This window comes from Tachyglossus aculeatus, chromosome 10 (assembly GCF_015852505.1).
Source record: "Tachyglossus aculeatus isolate mTacAcu1 chromosome 10, mTacAcu1.pri, whole genome shotgun sequence".
Lineage (NCBI taxonomy): Eukaryota > Metazoa > Chordata > Mammalia > Monotremata > Tachyglossidae > Tachyglossus > Tachyglossus aculeatus.
Window position 1 is genome coordinate 47,253,386 of NC_052075.1, and position 17,887 is coordinate 47,271,272.

At 49.1% G+C, this 17,887-nt stretch overlaps 1 protein-coding gene across 1 annotated transcript in view; it reads right to left on the reverse strand.

The window, feature by feature from the left end:
* Positions 1–222: 222 nt before the first annotated feature.
* LOC119933461 (solute carrier family 23 member 1-like) overlaps positions 223–17,887 on the reverse strand; it is a 52,329-nt gene continuing 34,664 nt past the window's right edge. The window contains 7 exon segments of the mRNA XM_038752991.1: positions 223–521; positions 2,846–2,941; positions 5,551–5,659; positions 8,472–8,636; positions 13,196–13,330; positions 13,332–13,450; positions 15,071–15,227. Coding sequence (XP_038608919.1) covers positions 304–521; positions 2,846–2,941; positions 5,551–5,659; positions 8,472–8,636; positions 13,196–13,330; positions 13,332–13,450; positions 15,071–15,227 — 999 coding nt within the window. The 3' untranslated portion in view covers positions 223–303.

Genomic DNA, 17,887 nt, shown 5'->3' on the forward strand with positions numbered 1-17,887 from the left:
ATGTAATAATGGCATTTGTTAAGCACTTACTAGGTGCAAAGCACTGTTCTAAGCGCTGTGGGGAGGGGATACAAGGTGATCAGGTTGTCCCGCGTGGGACAGATGAGGGAACTGAGGCTCAGAGAAGTTAAGTGACTTGCCCAAGGTCACACAGCAGACATGTGGCAGAGCCGGGATTCGAACCCATGACCTCGGACTCCCAAGCCCGGGCTCTTTCCACTGAGCCATGCTGCTCCTCTAATGGTTCACACTCCCAGATGCCCGGCCAGCCGGACTTGCTCTCCTGCCCCAGCCCGGGCTCCTCTAGAAGTTATCCTCCTGGCCGAGGGAGCCGGCTTCGGGCTCTTCTCCGCCATCCCACTGGGGCCAGAAGGGGACGTGTCGAAGCCAGGCAGCGGCACATCGTCGGGTGCCCAGTCCAAAGGGCAAGCCGTAGACCTCTTTGGCCCGCCTCATCTCTTCTGCCCCTTGGGCCGTAGGCACCTTGTTCCATGTTAAGAGGCCCCTCTCCTCCAGGCTGCCTGTGGAAAAGGCCATTGAGAGGTCACTCAATAATGACAGCAATGATTCTGGTGTTTGTTGAGCACTTACCGTGTGCCCAGCATTGTGCCAAGCAGTGGGAGAGGCAGAAAACCATCCGGTCAGACTCAATTCCTGTCCCACAAGGGGCTCAAATCAATCAATCAACCGATCAATCGTATTTATTGAGCACTTACTGTGTGCAGAGCACTGGACTAAGCGCTTGGGAAGTACAGGGAGGGCAGGAAGTGGCATTTTCTAAAATGGTATTTGTTAAGCGCTTACTACGTGCCAGGCACTGTACTAAACACTGGGGTAGATACAAGTTTAGCAGGTTGGACACAGCCCCTATCATCATCATCATCAATCGTATTTATTAAGCGCTTACTGTGTGCAGAGCACTGTACTAAGCGCTTGGGAAGTACAAATTGGCAACATATAGAGACAGTCCCTACCCAACAGTGGGCTCACAGGGCTCACCTTCTTAATCCCCATTTTACAGATAAGGTAACTGAGGCCCAGAGAAGTGAAGTGACTTGCCCAAGGTCACGCAGCAGACAAGTGGTGGAGCACATAATAATAATAATAATAATAATAATAATAATGGCATTTGTTAAGCGCTTACTATGTGCAAAGCACCGTTCTAAGCGCTCGGGAGGATTCAAGCTGGTCAGGTTGTCCCACGTGGGGCTCACAGTCTTAATCCCCATTTTACAGATGAGGTAACCGAGGCCCAGAGAATCAATCAATCAATCGTATTTATTGAGCGCTTACTGTGTGCAGAGCACTGTACTAAGCGCTTGGGAAGTACAAGTTGGCAACATATAGAGACAGTCCCTACTCAACAGTGGGCTCACAATCTAAAAGGAGTGAAGTGGCTTGCCCAAGGTCACACAGCTGACAATTGGTGGAGCTGGGATTTGAACCCATGACCTCTGACGCCCAAGCCCGGGCTCTTTCCACTGAGCCACACTGCTTCTCTCATTAGAACCCAAGTCCTTCTGCTTTCCAGGCCTGTGCTCTGTCCACCAGGCCACACGGCTTCTCGGTGATCCCAGGCCGCTGGCAACGGACTTGGAGTGTGAACCTTAAACTGGGCCAAGCTTGCCAAGGTAGAGGTCAGGGGGTCCAGACCAAAGCCTTGCTGAACTCCGGAGAGATTTACATCCTCATCATCAATCGTATTTATTGAGCGCTTACTGTGTGCAGAGCACTGTCCTAAGCGCTTGGGAAGTACAAATTGGCAACATATACAGTCCCTACCCAACAGTGGGCTCACAGTCTAAAATGGGGAGACAAAACCAAACATACTAACAAAATAAAATAAATAGAATAGATATGTACCAGTAAAATAAATAGAGTAATAAATATGTACGAACATATATACATATATACAGGTGCTGTGGGGAAGGGAAGGAGGTAAGATGGGGGGGATGGGGAGGGGGATGAGGGGGAGAGGAAGGAAGGGGCTCAGTCTGGGAAGGCCTCCTGGAGGAGGTTCTCGACTGCTCCCTCCTTGCCCACCTGACCCATCACCATTTTAGGATGAGCCGGGATCTCGGCTGGATTACTGCATCAGCCTCCTGTCTGATCTCCCATCCTCTTGTCTCTCCCCACTTCAATCTAGACTTCACGCCGCTGCCCGGATCATCTTTGTGCAGGAATGCTCTGGGCATGTTACTCCCCTCCTCAAAAATCTCCAGTGGCTACCAATCAACCTATGTATCAGGCAAAAACTCCTCATTCTTGGCTTCAAGGCTGTCCATCACTTCGCCCCCTCCTACCTCACCTCCCTTCTCTCCTTCTCCAGCCCAGCCCGCACCCTCTGCTCCTCTGCCGCTAATCTCCTCACTGGGCCTCGTTCTCGCCCGTCCCGCCATCGACCCCCGGCCCACATCCTCCCCCTGGCCCGCAATGCCCTCCCTCCGCACATCCGCCCAGCTAGCTCTCTTCCTCCCTTCAAAGCCCTACTGAGAGCTCACCTCCTCCAGGAGGCCTTCCCACACTCAGCCCCCTCCTTCCTCTCCCCCTCCCCATCTCCCCCGCCCTACCTCCTTCCCCTCCCCACAGCACCTGTGTATATGTTTGTACAGATTTATTACTCTATTTATTTTACTTGTACATATTAACTATTCATTTTATTTTGTTCATATGTGTTGTTCTGTTGTCTGTCTCCCCCTTCTAGACTGTGAGCCCACTATTGGGTAGGGACCGTCTCTATATGTTACCAATTTGTACTTCCCAAGCGCTTAGTACAGTGCTCTGCCCACGGTAAGTGCTCAATAAATACAATTGAAAGAATGAATGAATGAATGAATCTGCTTACCCGGGATGGTGTTATCCAGTAAGAAGCCCAGAAATCCACCCACGAACATGCCGGTGGTCAAGAGAACCTGGATCACCTGATCCAGTTGAACGATCCCTGCAGTGGAGACGACCACATCAGTGAGACAGAGAGGAGGGGCAGCCCACCCCACGCAGCCCATAGGTACTTTCTATTTGGTTGCTTCCCCTATCTGTAATTGATTTTAATATAATAATAATAATGGCATTTATTAAGCGCTTACTATGTGCAAAGCACTGTTCTAAGCGCTGGGGAGGTTACAAGGTGATCAGGTTGTCCCACGTGGGGCTCACAGTCTCAATCCCCATTTTACAGATGAGGTAACTGAGGCACAGAGAAGTTAAGTGACTTGCCCAAAGTCACACAGCCAACAATTGGTGGAGCCGGGTTTCGAACCCATGACCTCTGACTCCAAAGCCCGTGCTCTTTCCACTGAGCCACGCTGCTTCTCTTATATTATTATTATATAATAATAATAATAATGGCTTTTATTAAGCACTTACTATGTGCAATGCACTAAGTGCTGGGGAGGTTACAAGGTTATCAGGTTGTCCCATTGGGGGCTCACGGTCTTAATCCCCATTTTACAGAGGAAGGAATTGAGGCACAGAGAAGTTAAGTGACTTGTCCGAAATCACACAGCTGACAAGCGGCGGAGCCGGGATTTGAACCCATGACCTCTGACTCCAAAGCCCGGGCTCTTTCCACCGAGCCACACTGCTTCTCTATATCTGTATCTGTCTCCTCTGCTAGCCTGTGGGCTCCTTGAGAGCAGGGACCACGTCTACTTACTCTATTGTGCTCTCCCAAGTGCTTAGTAATAATAATAATAATAATTAATAATAATAATGGCATTTGTTAAGTTCTTACTATGTGCAAAGCACTGTTCTAAGCGCTGGAGAGGCTACAAAGTGATCAGGTTGTCCCACGGGGGGGCTCACAGTCGATCCCCATTTTACAGATGAGGTAACTGAGGCCCAGAGAAGTGAAGTGACTTGCCCAAAGTCACACAGCTGACAAGTGGCAGAGCCAGGATTTGGACCCATGACCAATCTAGTAAGCCCTAGATAGGTCATTCAATTAATAATAATAATAATAATAATAATAATAATAATAGCATTTGTTAAGCGCTTACTATGTGCAAAGCACTGTTCTAAGCGCTGGGGAGGATACAAGGTGATTAAGTTGTCCCACGTGGGGCTCACAGTCTTAATCCCCATTTTACAGACGAGGCAACTGAGGGTCAGAGAAGTGAAGTGACTTGCCCAAAGTCACACAGCTGACAAGTGGCAGAGCTGGGATTTGGACCCATGACCTATCTAGTAAGCCCTAGATAGGTCATTCAATTAATAATAATAATAATAATGATAATAATAATAATAATAATAACATTTGTTAAGCGTTTACTATGTGCAAAGCACTGTTCTAAGCGCTGGGGGGGATACAAGGTGATTAAGTTGTCCCACGTGGGGCTCACAGTCTTAATCCCCATTTTACAGACGAGGTAACTGAGGCTCAGAGAAGTTAAGTGACTTGCCCAGTCAATCTATCCATGGTATTTACTGAGCGCTCACTGTGTGCCAAGCACCGTATTAAGTGCGTGGGAAAGTTCAAGGGAGTTGGTAGGCTGCCGTCTAAGGAGCTTATAGTCTGCTCAACTGATGGATTGAAATTCAGTTTCTGCTGAAATCTCTGGTGTGGGGAGGTCTCGTGTGTACTTTTTTTTAAAAATGGTATTTTTAAGCACTTACTATATGTTGAGCCCCGAGGTAGATCCTTCAATCCTATCCTCAGCCCCCTCATACACACATGCAGATTTTTGTTCATCTGTTTCATCCTGGTCCTGCTCCCTTCTTATTCTTGTTCTTCAGCTATATCTGAATTTTTTTTTGTGGCATTTGTTAAGCACTCGTTATGTCCCAGGCACTGTACTAAACACTGCGGTAGAGACGATATCGTCAGGTTGGACACAGTCCATGTCCCACATGAGGCTCCCAGGCTTAATCCCCATTTTCCAGATGAGGTAACCGAGGCCCAGAGAAGTCAAGTGACTTGCCTGCCTCCTCGTTAGACTGGAATCCCTGAGGGCAGGAAACCTGTGTCTTGCTACCGTTGAGAAGCAGCGTGGCCCAGTGGAAAGAGCCCGGACTTTGGAGTCAGAGGTCATGGGTTCGAATGCCGGCTCCGCCACTTGTCAGCTGCGTGACTTTGGGCCAGTCACCATCATCATCATCAATCGTATTGATTGAGCGCTTACTGTGTGCAGAGCACTGTACTAAGCGCTTGGGAAGTACAAGTTGGCAACGTATAGGGACAGTCCCTACCCAACAGTGGGCTCACAGTCTGAAAGTCACTTCACTTCTCTGGGCCTCAGTTCCCTCATCTGGAAAATGGGGATTAAGTCTGTGAGCTCCACGTGGGACAGCTTGATTACCTTGTATCTACCCCAGAGCTTAGAACAGTGCTTTGCACATAGTAAGTGCTTAATAAATGCCATTATTATTATTATTATTATTATTATTATTATTATTATTCTCCCAAGCGTTTAGTAAAGTGCTGGCCCTCTGTAGGTGTCCTGTGAACGCCTTTGATGACGTCCTGGATTCCTCATCGGAGCTAGCACGACTAGGGTGGGGAGGGAAGACTGACGAGCCCCGTAGGGTATCGTGAGCCACTCAAACACTCACCTGTGTGGACCGACTGGGGGTTCTTGTTCACCCAGTTGGGAATGGTCAGGCCCGCGTAGATGGAAAAGCCGAAGATGAAGAGGTTCCTGGAGGAATTCATGTCCGCGTACTACGGAGAGAAGAAATGCCAGCAGATCGATCAATCCATCGATCGTATTTATTGAGCGCTTACTGTGTGAGGAGCACTGCACTAAGTGCTTGGGAAGTACAAGTTGGCAACATAAAGAGACGGTCCCTACCCAACAGTGGGCTCACAGTCTAAAAGGAGGAGACAGAGAACAAAACCAAACATATTAACAACATAAATAAACAGAATAAATATGTACAAATAAAATAAATAAATATGCTTGATATACATATATACAGGTGCTGTGGGGAAGGGAAGGAGGTAAGAAGGGGGGGGATGGAGAGGGGGACGACGGGGAGAGGAAGGAAGGGGAGACAGACAACAAAACAAAACATATTAACAAAATAAAATAAATAGAATAAATATGTACAAGTAAAATAGAGTAATAAATACATACAAACATATATACATATATACAGTTGTCTGAGCTGCTCTCCCAGCCTTGCTCATTTCAGCCAGTCAGTCAGTCGATGGTATTTATTACTGTGTGCAGAGCGCTGTACTAAGCACTTGGAAGAGTACACTATAACAATATAACAGACGCATTCCCTGCCCCCAGTGAGCTTACAGTCTCAGCCCATCTCAGGGCTCTGATGAGACCCAGTCAGAGCTGAAAAGGCCCCAGACGGTGGCCTGGTTGCTCTCTGCAATCAATCGATCCATCGGTGCTATTTACTGAACGCTTACTCTGTGCAGAGCACTGTACTAAGTGCTTGGGAGAGTACAAAGCAACAGAATCAACAGAGACGCAATGAAAAGATCGCTTCGTTAAGAGAATTCCCGGCTCAGGGGCCCGGGAAAGGAGCGGGGCTGGACTGCGGCCACGGGAGAGGAGATGTGGCCCCTGTAGGAGCAGGGGTTTGGAGCTCGGCCAGGCCTCAGTGATCAATCGATCGATCGGTGGTATTTATTGGCCGCTTCCTCTGTGCAGGGCACTGGACCGACTGCTTGGGAGAGTCCAATACAGTTGGAAGGCAATACACTGATGGGCAAGGCTGAGGGTTCCCTGGGCAAGACAGCCCAGCGCGCAAATCCACAAATAAGCCCCCACCTCATCTCACCCTACCGGTCCACTATTAATAATAATAATAATAATAATAATAATAATAATAATAATAATGGCATTTGTTAAGCACTTACTATGTACAAAGCGCTGTAAAAAGCGCTGGGGGGGGATACAAGGTAATCAGGTTGTCCCACGCTGGGGGGGGATACAAGGCGATCAGGTTGCCCCACGTGGGGCTCACAGTTTTAACCCCCATTTTACAGATGAGGTCACTGAGGCTCAGAGAAGTAACTTGCCCGAGTTCACAGGGCAGACACGTAGCTGAGCCGGGATTTGAACCCATGACCTCTGACTCCCAAGCCCGGGCTCTTTCCACTGAGCCACGCTGCTTATTAGCACAAAGGATCATGAACTGACCAATTAAAGCCGTGTGGGCCAGTGGAGAGAGCCTGGGAGTCTAAATATTACTCTATTTATTTATTTATTTGTACATAGTTATTCTATTTATTTTATTTTGTTAATATGTTTGGTTTTGTTCTCTGTCTCCCCCTTCTAGACTGGGAGCCCGCTGTTGGGTAGGGACCGGCTCTAGACGTTGCAGCGTGAGAAGCAGCGTGGCTCAGTGGAAAGAGCCCAGGCTTTGGAGTCAGAGGTCAGGGGTTCGAATCCCGGTTCTGCCAATTGTCAGCTGTGTGACTTCGGGCAAGTCACTCACTTCTCTGGGCCTCAGTTCCCTCAGCTGTCAAATGGGGATGAAGACTGTGAGCCCCCCTTGGGACAACCTGATCACCTTGTAACCTCCCCGGCTCTTAGAACAGTGCTTTGCACATAGTAAGTGCTTAATAAATGCTATTATTATTATTATTATTATTATTATTATGTTTGGTTTTGTTCTCTGTCTCCCCCTTCTAGACTGTGAGCCCACTGTTGGGTAGGGACTGTCTCTAGATGTTGCCAACTTGTACTTCCCAAGCGCTTAGTACAGTGCTCAGCACACGGTAAGTGCTCAATAAATACGATTGATTGATTGATTGATTGGAGTCCGAGGTTGTGGGTTCAAATCCCGGCTCCGCCACTTAGCTGGGTGGCTTTGGGCAAGTCACTTCACTTCTCTGGGCCTCAGTTCCCTCAGCTGTCAAATGGGGATGAAGACTGTGAGCCCCATGTGGGACAACCTGATGAGCTTGTATCTACCCCAGCGGTTAGAACAGTGTGTTCCCTCGGTGGAGGTGGGCACAGGGAACAGAGCCAAGGGAGGCGGTGGAGGCTGAGGGTGAGTCTGGGGGTCAGGGCCGGGGCCTCAAGTGGACGCTGGACCTGTCAGTCGATCAGTCAATCGTATTTAACGGCTCAGTGGAAAGAGCCCGGGCTTTGGAGTCAGAGGTCATGGGTTCAAATCCCCGCTCTGCCAATTGTCAGCTGTGTGACTTTGTAACTTCTCTATGCCTTAGTTCCCTCACTTGTAAAATGGGGATGAAGACTGTGAGCCCCCAGTGGGACAACCTGATCACCCTGTAACCTCCCCAGCGCTTAGAACGGTGCTTTGCGCATAGTAAGCGCTTAATAAACGCCATCATCGTCATCCTTTACTGAGCACTTACTGTGTACAGAGCACTGTACTAAGCACCTGGGAGAGTACAGTATAGCAGACACATTCCCTGCCCGCAGCGAGCTACAGTCTAGAGGCCTGGTTGTGAGCGGGGGGGAGGAAGGGTGAAGGGCAAAGCCCGGGTGGGGCCCGAAGTGGAGGATGGGGGTGGGAGGTGGACGGGTGGAGCCGGGCCTCACCTGCAGGTTGGAGATGCCCACGGCCGTGATGATGCCAAACATGACCATGAACAGGCCCCCGATGACGGGGGCGGGGATGGTGGCGAACACGGCCCCGACCTTGCCGAACAAGCCCATGAGGAGCAGCACGCAGCCCGCCGCTAGGATCACCATCCTGCTCCCCACCTGCCCGGGGGACAATCACAGGGGTGCACGCTGGTTAGTCTGCCCACCTGCCCGCCCGCCCAAGAGGGACAGGGGCAGCCTTGGAGTTGGCAGAGGGCAGGAGGGACTTGGGGCAGGGGGATCTGGACTCTCCCTGGATGGAGGGCCCTATGCATCAGGCAAAAACTCCTCACCCTGGGCTTCAAGGCTGTCCATCCCCTCACCCCTCCTACCTCACCTCCCTTCTGTCCTTCTCCAGCCCAGCCCGCACCCTCCGCTCCTCTGCCGCTAATCTCCTCACCGTTAGGCCTCGTTCTCACCTGTCCCGCCATCGACCCCCGGCCCACGTCCTCCCCCTGGCCTGGAATTCATTCATTCAATCGTATTTATTGAGCGCTTACTGTGTGCAGAGCACTGTACTAAGCACTTAGGAAGTACAATTTGGCAACAATTGGAATGCCCTCCCTCCACACATCCGCCAAGCTGGCTCTCTTCCTCCCTTCAAGGCCCTACTGAGAGCTCACCTCCTCCAGGAGGCCTTCCCACACTAAGCCCCCTCCTTCCTCTCCCCCTCCTCCCCCTGTGCATCCCCCCCTTACCTCCTTCCCCTCCCCACAGCACCTGTATATATGTACATATGTTTGTACGTATTTATTTTTTTAATAGCATTTATTAAGCGCTTACTATGTGCAAAGCACTGTTCTAAGCGCCGGGGAGGTTACAAGGTGATCAGGTTGTCCCACAGGGGGCTCACAGTCTTCATCCCCATTTTATAGATGAGGCAACTGAGGCACAGAGAAGTCAAGTGACTCGCCCAAAGTCACACAGCTAAGTGGCGGAGCCGGAATTTGAACCCGTGGCCTCTGACTCCAAAGCCCAGGCTCTTTCCACTGAGCCACGTTATTACTCTATTTTATTTGTACATGTTTATTCTATTTATTTTATTTTGTTAATGTGTTTTGTTGTCTGTCTCCCCCTTCTAGACCTTGAGCCCGCTGTTGGGTAGGGACCGTCTCTAGATGTTGCCAACTTGGACTTCCCAAGCGCTTGGTCCAGTGCTCTGCACACAGTAAGCGCTCAATAAATACGACGGAATGGATGAATAAATGAAGGGGGCCCAGTACGAGCCGGGGGTGGAGGGGTCTCTGCCCCATCCCTTTAAGCTGGGCAGCCCAGGGTCGGCCGGCCCCCTTGAGCCCGGGCCATGTCTGAAGGTTTCTGGGACAGCGGCGGGAGGCTCTCTCCCCCTCGTCCCCCTCTCCATCCCCCCATCTTACCTCCTTCCCTTCCCCACAGCACCTGTATATATGTATATATGGTTGTACATATTTATTACTCTATTTATTTATTTATTTATTTATTTATTTTACTTGTACATTTCTATCCTATTTATTTTATTTTGTTGGTATGTTTGGTTCTGTTCTCTGTCTCCCCCTTTTAGACTGTGAGCCCACTGTTGGGGTAGGGACTGTCTCTATGTGTTGCCAATTTGTACTTCCCAAGCGCTTAGTACAGTGCTCTGCACCTAGTAAGCGCTCAATAAATACGATTGATTGATTGATTGATTGATTGAGGCGGGAAGGAGGGGAGGTGCTCCCACAGTCACATCTGAGCTGATCTTGTCATGAAAGCCCACTGCTGGGTAGGGACTGTCTCTATACGTTGCCAATTTGTACTTCCCAAGCGCTTAGTACAGTGCTCTGCACACAGTAAGCGCTCAATAAATACGATTGATGATGATGATGATGAAAGTTTAGCAAATTACAGGATAAACTTGCTGCCTTCTAGATACCCGAAGCCAGGGAAGACTGAAGCTAGCCTAGATCGACTTCCTCTCCCGCAGGGTTATCCCTATCCCTCAGGGTTTCTAGACTGTAAGCCCACTGTTGGGGTAGGGACCGGCTCTATATGTTCATTCATTCATGCAGTCGCATTTATTGAGCGCTTACTGGGTGCAGAGCACTGGACTAAGCGCTTGGGAAGTACAGGCTGGCAACATCTAGAGACGGTCCCCACCCAACAGTGGGCTCACAGTCTAGAAGGGGGAGACAGAGAACAAAACAAAACGTATTAACAAAATAAAATAAATAGAATATGTACCAGTAAAATAAATAAATAAATATTCATTCAGTCAGTCGTATTTATTGAGCGCTTACTGTGTGCAGAGCACTGTACAAAGCGCTTGGGAAGTACAAGTTGGCAACAAATAGAGTAATAAATACGTACAAAGATATATACATATATACAGGTGCTGTTGCCAACTTGTACTTCCCAAGCGCCTAGTACAGTGCTCTGCACACAGGAAGCGCTCAATAAATGCGACTGCATGAATGAATGAATAAGGGAAGCGGCGTGGCTCAGTGGAAAGAGCACGGGCTCTGGAGTCAGAGTTCGTGGGTTCGAATCCCGGCTCCGCCAATTGTCAGCCGTGTGACTCCGCCCCTTGTCAGCTGTGTGACTTTGGGCAAGTCGCTTGACTTCTCTGTGCCTCAGTTATCTCATCTGTAAAATGGGGATTAAGATTGTGAGACCCCGTGGGACAACCTGGTCACCTTGTAGCTCCCCAGCGCTTAGAACAGTGCTTTGCACATAGTAAGCGCTTAGTAAATGCCATTATTATTATTATTATTATTATTATTATTATTATTACTATCCGTAGGAGATCAGTTTCTCAGCAATCTTGTTCCCACCATGAACCCCAAACCTCCTGAATCCTCAATCAATCAATCAATCAATCGTATTTATTGAGCGCTTACTGTGTGCAGAGCACTGTACTAAGCGCTTGGGAAGTACAAGTTGGCAATCCCCAGACTCCCCCCACAGACTCTCCCTTTTTTTAAAAAATGGCATTTGTTAAGTGCTTACTATGTGCCAGACGCTGTTCTAAACAACGCCCGTGCCCGGGTAAATACAAGGTAATCAGGTTGGACACAGTCCATGTCCCACAGGGGGCTTAAGGCCCTAATTCAAGCGCTTAGTACAGTGCTCTGCACACAGTAAGTGCTCAATAAATACAATTTAATGAATGAATCCCAATTTTGCAGACGAGGCCCAGAGAAGTGAGAAGCAGCATGACCTAGTAGATAGAGCACAGGCCTGGGAATCAGAAGGACCTGGGTTCCAATCTCCGCTCCGCCGTTCGGCTACCGTGTGATCTCGGGCGAGTCATTTCACTTTTCGGTGCCTCAGTTCCCTCATCTGTAAAATGCGGATTAGGACTGTGGGCCCCGTGTGGGACGGGGACTGGTGTGTATCCAGCCCAGCGCTTCGTACAGTGCCTGGCACATAGTGAGCGCTTAGCAAATACCACAATTATCATCATCAGTCATATTTATTGAGCGCTTACTATGTGCAGAGCACTGTACTAAGCGCTTGGGAAGTACAAATTGGCAACATCTAGAGACAGTCCCTACCCAACAGTGGGCTCCCAGTCTAAAAGGGGAAGACAATCAATCAATCAATCAATCAATCGTATTTATTGAGCGCTTACTATGTGCAGAGCACTGTACTAAGCGCTTGGGAAGTACAAATTGGCATCACATAGAGACAGTCCCTACCCAACAGTGGGCTCACAGTCTAAAAGGGGGAGACAGAGAACAGAACCAAACATACCAACAAAATAAAATAAGTAGGATAGAAATGTACAAGTAAAATAAATAAATAAATAGATAAATAGAGTAATAAATATGTACAACCATATATACATATATACAGGTGCTGTGGGGAAGGGAAGGAGGTAAGACAGGAGGATGGAGAGGGGGACGAGGGGGAGAGGAAAGAAGGGGCTCAGTCTGGGAAGGCCTCCTGGAGGAGGTGAGCTCTCAGCAGGGCCTTGAAGGGAGGAAGAGAGCTAGCTTGGCGGATGGGCAGAGGGAGGGCATTCCAGGCCCGGGGGATGACGTGGGCCGGGGGTCGATGGCGGGACAGGCGAGAGCGAGGTACAGTGAAGACAGAGAACAAAACCAAACATACTAACAAAATAAAATAAATAGAATAGATATGTACAAGTAAAATAAATAAATAGAGTAATAAATATGTACAAACATATATACATATATACAGGTGCTGTGGGGAAGGGAAGGAGGTAAGAAGGGGGGATGGAGAGGGGGACGAGGGGGAGAGGAAGGAAGGGGCTCAGTCTGGGAAGGCCTCCTGGAGGAGGTGAGCTCTCAGCAGGGCCTTGAAGGGAGGAAGAGAGCTAGCTTGGCGGATGGGCAGAGGGAGGGCATTCCAGGCCCGGGGGAGGACGTGGGCCGGGGGTCGATGGCGGGACAGGCGAGAACGAGGTACGGTGAGGAGATTAGCGGCAGAGGAGCGGAGGGTGCGGGATGGGCTGGAGAAGGAGAGAAGGGAGGTGAGGTAGGAGGAGGATAATGATAATAATTATCATTATTAAGTGAAGCGACTTGCGGACAAGCAGACAAGCGGGATTAGAAACCAGGTGCTTGTGATTCCCCGGACCGGGATCTATCCAAGAGGCCCCGCCGTGCCTTGCCCCAAGAGTCCTCCCCTAACCCTCTGATGCCCCTCCTGAGCCCCCCGGCCCTAGTCGTCCTCCCCGTCGCCCAGGGCGGCCTCACCTTGGTGATGCCCAGAGCGCCCACGTTCTCGCTGTAGGAGGTGGTGCCGTTCCCGCTCCCCCAGGCCCCGGCCAGGAGGCAACCGATGCCCTCGATGCCGATGCCACGGTTGATGGCGTGCTTCGGCGGCGGGGGGGGCTCCCGACAGCCGGGCACAGGCGTAGTAGTCGCCCACCGACTCCACCATGGAGGAGATGACCCCGGCGATGATGCCAAACACGCCGGCCAGGCTGATGGTCGGCGGGCCCCACTGTCCTGAGGAAGCATGGCAGAGATTCCCGCCCCAACCCTCAACGGGTGAGGTGGCAAGGCTCACCCCGCGCCCCCCGTCCCATTCATTCCTTCAACCGGGGAAGCAGCGTGGCTCAGTGGAAAGAGCCCGGGCTTTGGGGTCAGAGGTCATGGGTTCAAATCCCAGCTCCGCCCATTGCCAGCTGGGTGACTTTGGGCAAGTCACTTCACTTCTCTGGGCCTCAGTTCCCTCATCTGGAAAATGGGAATTAAGACAGTGAGCCCCCCGTGGGACCACCTGACCACCTTGTTACCTTCCCAGCGCTTAGAACAGTGCTTCATAATCAATCAATCAAGAGAAGCAGCATGGCTCAGTGGAAAGAGCCTGGGCTTTGGAGTCAGAGGTCATGGGTTCAAATCCCGGCTTCGCCAATTGTCAGCTGTGTGACTTTGAGCAAGTCACTTCACTTCTCGGGGCCTCAGTTCCCTCATCTGTAAAATGGGGTTAAAGACTGTGAGCCCCACGTGGGACAACCTGATCACCTTGTATCCCCCCAGCGCTTAGAACAGTGCTTTGCACATAGTAAGCGCTTAACAAATGCCATTTAAAAAATCATATTTATTGAGCGCTTACTGTGTGCAGAGCACTGTACTAAGCACTTGGGAAGTGCAAGTTGGCAACATATAGAGGGGGTCCCTACCCAACAGTGGGCTCACAGTCTATATGTATATACACCTGTATATATGTATATATGTTCGTACATATTTATTACTCTATTTATTTATTTATTTTACTTGTACATATCTATTCTATTTATTTTATTTTGTTAGTATGTTTGGTTTTGTTCTCTGTCTCCCCCTTTTAGACTGTGAGCCCGCTGTTGGGTAGGGACTGTCTCTATATGTTGCCAACTTGTGCTTCCCAAGCGCTTAGTCCAGTGCTCTGCACACAGTAAGCACTCAATAAATATGATTGATGATGATGATATGTTGCCCACTTGTGCTTCCCAAGCGCTTAGTCCAGTGCTCTGCGCACAGTAAGCGCTCAATAAATACAATTGATGATGATGATATGTTGCCAACTTGTGCTTCCCAAGCGCTTAGTACAGTGCTCTGTGCACAGTAAGCACTCAATAAATACGATTGATTGATTGATTGATTGATAGAAGGGGGAACATAGTGGGAGAGGAACGAGGATAGGGGGAGAGAACTCATTGACTGTTTTAGAGCTAATGGCGAGGGGTTTATGTTTGATGGAGATGAATGGACAACCATTAGAGGGTTTGCATGTAGTAAGCGCTTAATAAATGCCATCATCATTATTCTTATTATTATTACTGGGCGCTTACTGCGTTCAGAGCACTGAGCGCTTGGGAGAGTACAATATAACAATAAATAAACTCATTCCCTGCCCGCGACGAGCTTACAGTCTGGCGGGGAGGAGAGAGCGAGCTCCCAAATGGTACCTCGATTTCCTGCAGAATTTTAAACGCTTTGAGGGGATCATCCCTACTTATTCTTCTGGACTCTCCCGAATCACCCCTACTTACCCTACACCCCTTCTGGACTCTCCCAAGCGCTTACCCCAGTGCCCTGCACGCGGTGAAGTGTCCGATGCTGCTAATGGACGGAGCGATCGCTCACCTGGGTAGGGGAAGCGGAACCACGGGGCCTGGGCCAGGACGCTGCCTTTGCTGTCCGTGCGAGCCAAGTAGCCGTAGGCCGAGGGGTCCGTGGGGAAGGTGTCGGTGACCGTGAGCACCAGACAGACGATCCAGGAGATGGAGAGGCCCAGCAGCACCTGGGCAGGGACGGCAGAGCGGGGAGAGGTCGGGTAAGGAGCGGAGAAGGGGACGGGGAAACAGACACATGAGAGACGCCCCGATTCAGCCACTAAGAGAAGCTGCCTGCCTTCTGCATCGAAAGAGCCCAGGCTTGGGAGTCGGAAGGACCTGCGTCCTCATCCCGGCTCCGCCCGCTGTGTGACCTTGGCCAAGTCACTTCACTTCTCCGGGCCTCACTTCCCGTAGCTGCAGAATGGGGATTCGATGCCTGTTCTCCCTCCTCCTTAGACTTTGAGCCCCACGTGGGACTGGACTACCTTGTATCTACGCCGACGTTTAATGCGGTGCTTGACCCTTAGTAAGCATCATCATTATCGTTATTACAGTTCATTCGTTCATTCAGTCGTATTTATTGAGCGCTTACTCTGTGCAGAGCACTGTAGTAAGCGCTTGGGAAGTTCAAGTTGGCAACATGTAGAGGCAGTCCGTACCCGACAGCGGGCTCACAGTCTAGAAGGGGGAGACAGGCAACAAAACAAAACACGTGGACGGGTGTCAAGTCGTCAGAACAAATAGAATTAAAGCTAGATTCATTCATTCATTCAATCGTATTTATTGAGCGCTTACTGTGTGCAGAGCACTGTAGTAAGCGCTTGGGAAGTTGGCAACATATGGAGACAGTCCCTACCCAACAGCGGGCTCACAGTCTAGAAGGGGGAGACAGGCAACAAAACAAAACACGTGGACAGGTGTCAAGTCGTCAGAACAAATAGAATTAAAACTAGATTCATTCATTCATTCAATCGTATTTACTGAGCGCTTACTGTGTGCAGAGCACTGTAGGAAGCACTTGGGAAGTTCAAGTTGGCAACATATAGAGACAGTCCCTACCCAACAGCAGGCTCACAGTCTAGAAGGGGGAGACAGGCAACAAAACCAAACACGTGGACAGGTGTCAAGTCGTCAAAACAAATAGAATTAAAGCTAGATTCATTCATTCATTCAATCGTATTTATTGAGCGCTTATTGTGTGCAGAGCACTGTAGTAAGCGCTTGGGAAGTTCAAGTTGGCAACGTATAGAGACGGTCCCTACCTGACAGCGGGCTCACAGTCTAGAAGGGGGAGACAGGCAAAAAAACCAAATATGTGGACAGGTGTCAAGTCGTCAGAACAAATAGAATTAAAGCTAGATTCATTCATTCATTCATTCATTCAATCGTATTTACTGAGCGCTTACTGTGTGCAGAGCACTGTAGTAAGCACTTGGGAAGTTCAAGTTGGCAACATATAGAGACAGTCCCTACCCAACAGAAGGCTCACAGTCTAGAAGGGGGAGACAGGCAACAAAACCAAACACGTGGACAGGTGTCAAGTCGTCAGAACAAATAGAATTAAAGCTAGATGCACATCATTAACAAAATAAACAGAATAGCAAATATGTACAAGTAAAATAGAGTAATAAATCTGTACAAACATATATACAGGTGCTGTGTTCTGGATTCTGGTTGTTCAGATCCAGAAAGGGCCCCCGTTTCCCTGCCCAAACCAGCGACATTTAAAGAGCATTAGGCCAATAACCATCAACAATCGTATTTATTGAGTGCTTACTATGTGCAGAGCACTGTATGTAGCGCTTAGTACATAATAATAATAATAATAATAATAATAGCATTTATTAAGCGCTTACTATGTGCAAAGCACCATTCTAAGCGCTGGGGAGGTTACAATCAATCGATCAATCGATTGTGTCTAATGAGCGCTTACTGTGTGCACAGCACTGGATTAAGCATTTGGGAGAGTACAACATAACAGAGTTGGTAGACACACTCCCTGCCCACGGCGAGCTTACACTCATCTTGGCTCGTCTTTGCTCGGTTAATGAGGCAATCGCAAAGTGAGGGGATTAAGCTATTTCCAAGGCGCGGGTCCCTGCTCTAACCCTGTGCCAGGGTCGGCCCTGCCCCCATCACGCAGTGCCCACCTCTGTGTCAGATGGGCACCCCCAAGTCAGGGAAAACTCAAGCCGGGAGCATCACCTTTTCATCTTACCTCTGCGGTCAGTATTAATGTCGGTGGCTATTGGTCGGAGGTTGGCCACGTACCACGTAGACTTGGCCAACTCTGACTGATCTGGATGGCCAAACCGGCCTGGGTGATCTCATTTTAATAATAATAATAATAATAATGGCATTTATTAAGCGCTTACTATGTGCGCTTAATATTTATAAATAGTATATAAATAAATATTATAAATAAATATTTAAAGTATTTATTTTATTTTGTTAGTATGTTTGGTTTTGTTCTCTGTCTCCCCCTTTTAGACCGTGAGCCCACTGTTGGGTAGGGACTGTCTCTATATGTTGCCAATTTGTACTTCCCAAGCGCTTAGTACAGTGCTCTGCACACAGCAAGCGCTCAATAAATACGATTGATGATGATGATGATGATGCAAAGCACTGTCCTAAGTTTCCCCTCACCCCCTCCCCACTGGCTTGTCTTCATCTTCCAGAGAAGTCAGATTTACATTTTGAGGAGGGCGTTATAATAATAATAATAATAGCAATAATGATATTTCAATCAATCAATCATATTTATTGAGCGCTTACTGTGTGAAGAGCACTGTACTAAGCGCTTGGGAAGTAGAAGATGGCAACATATAGAGACAGTCCCTACCCA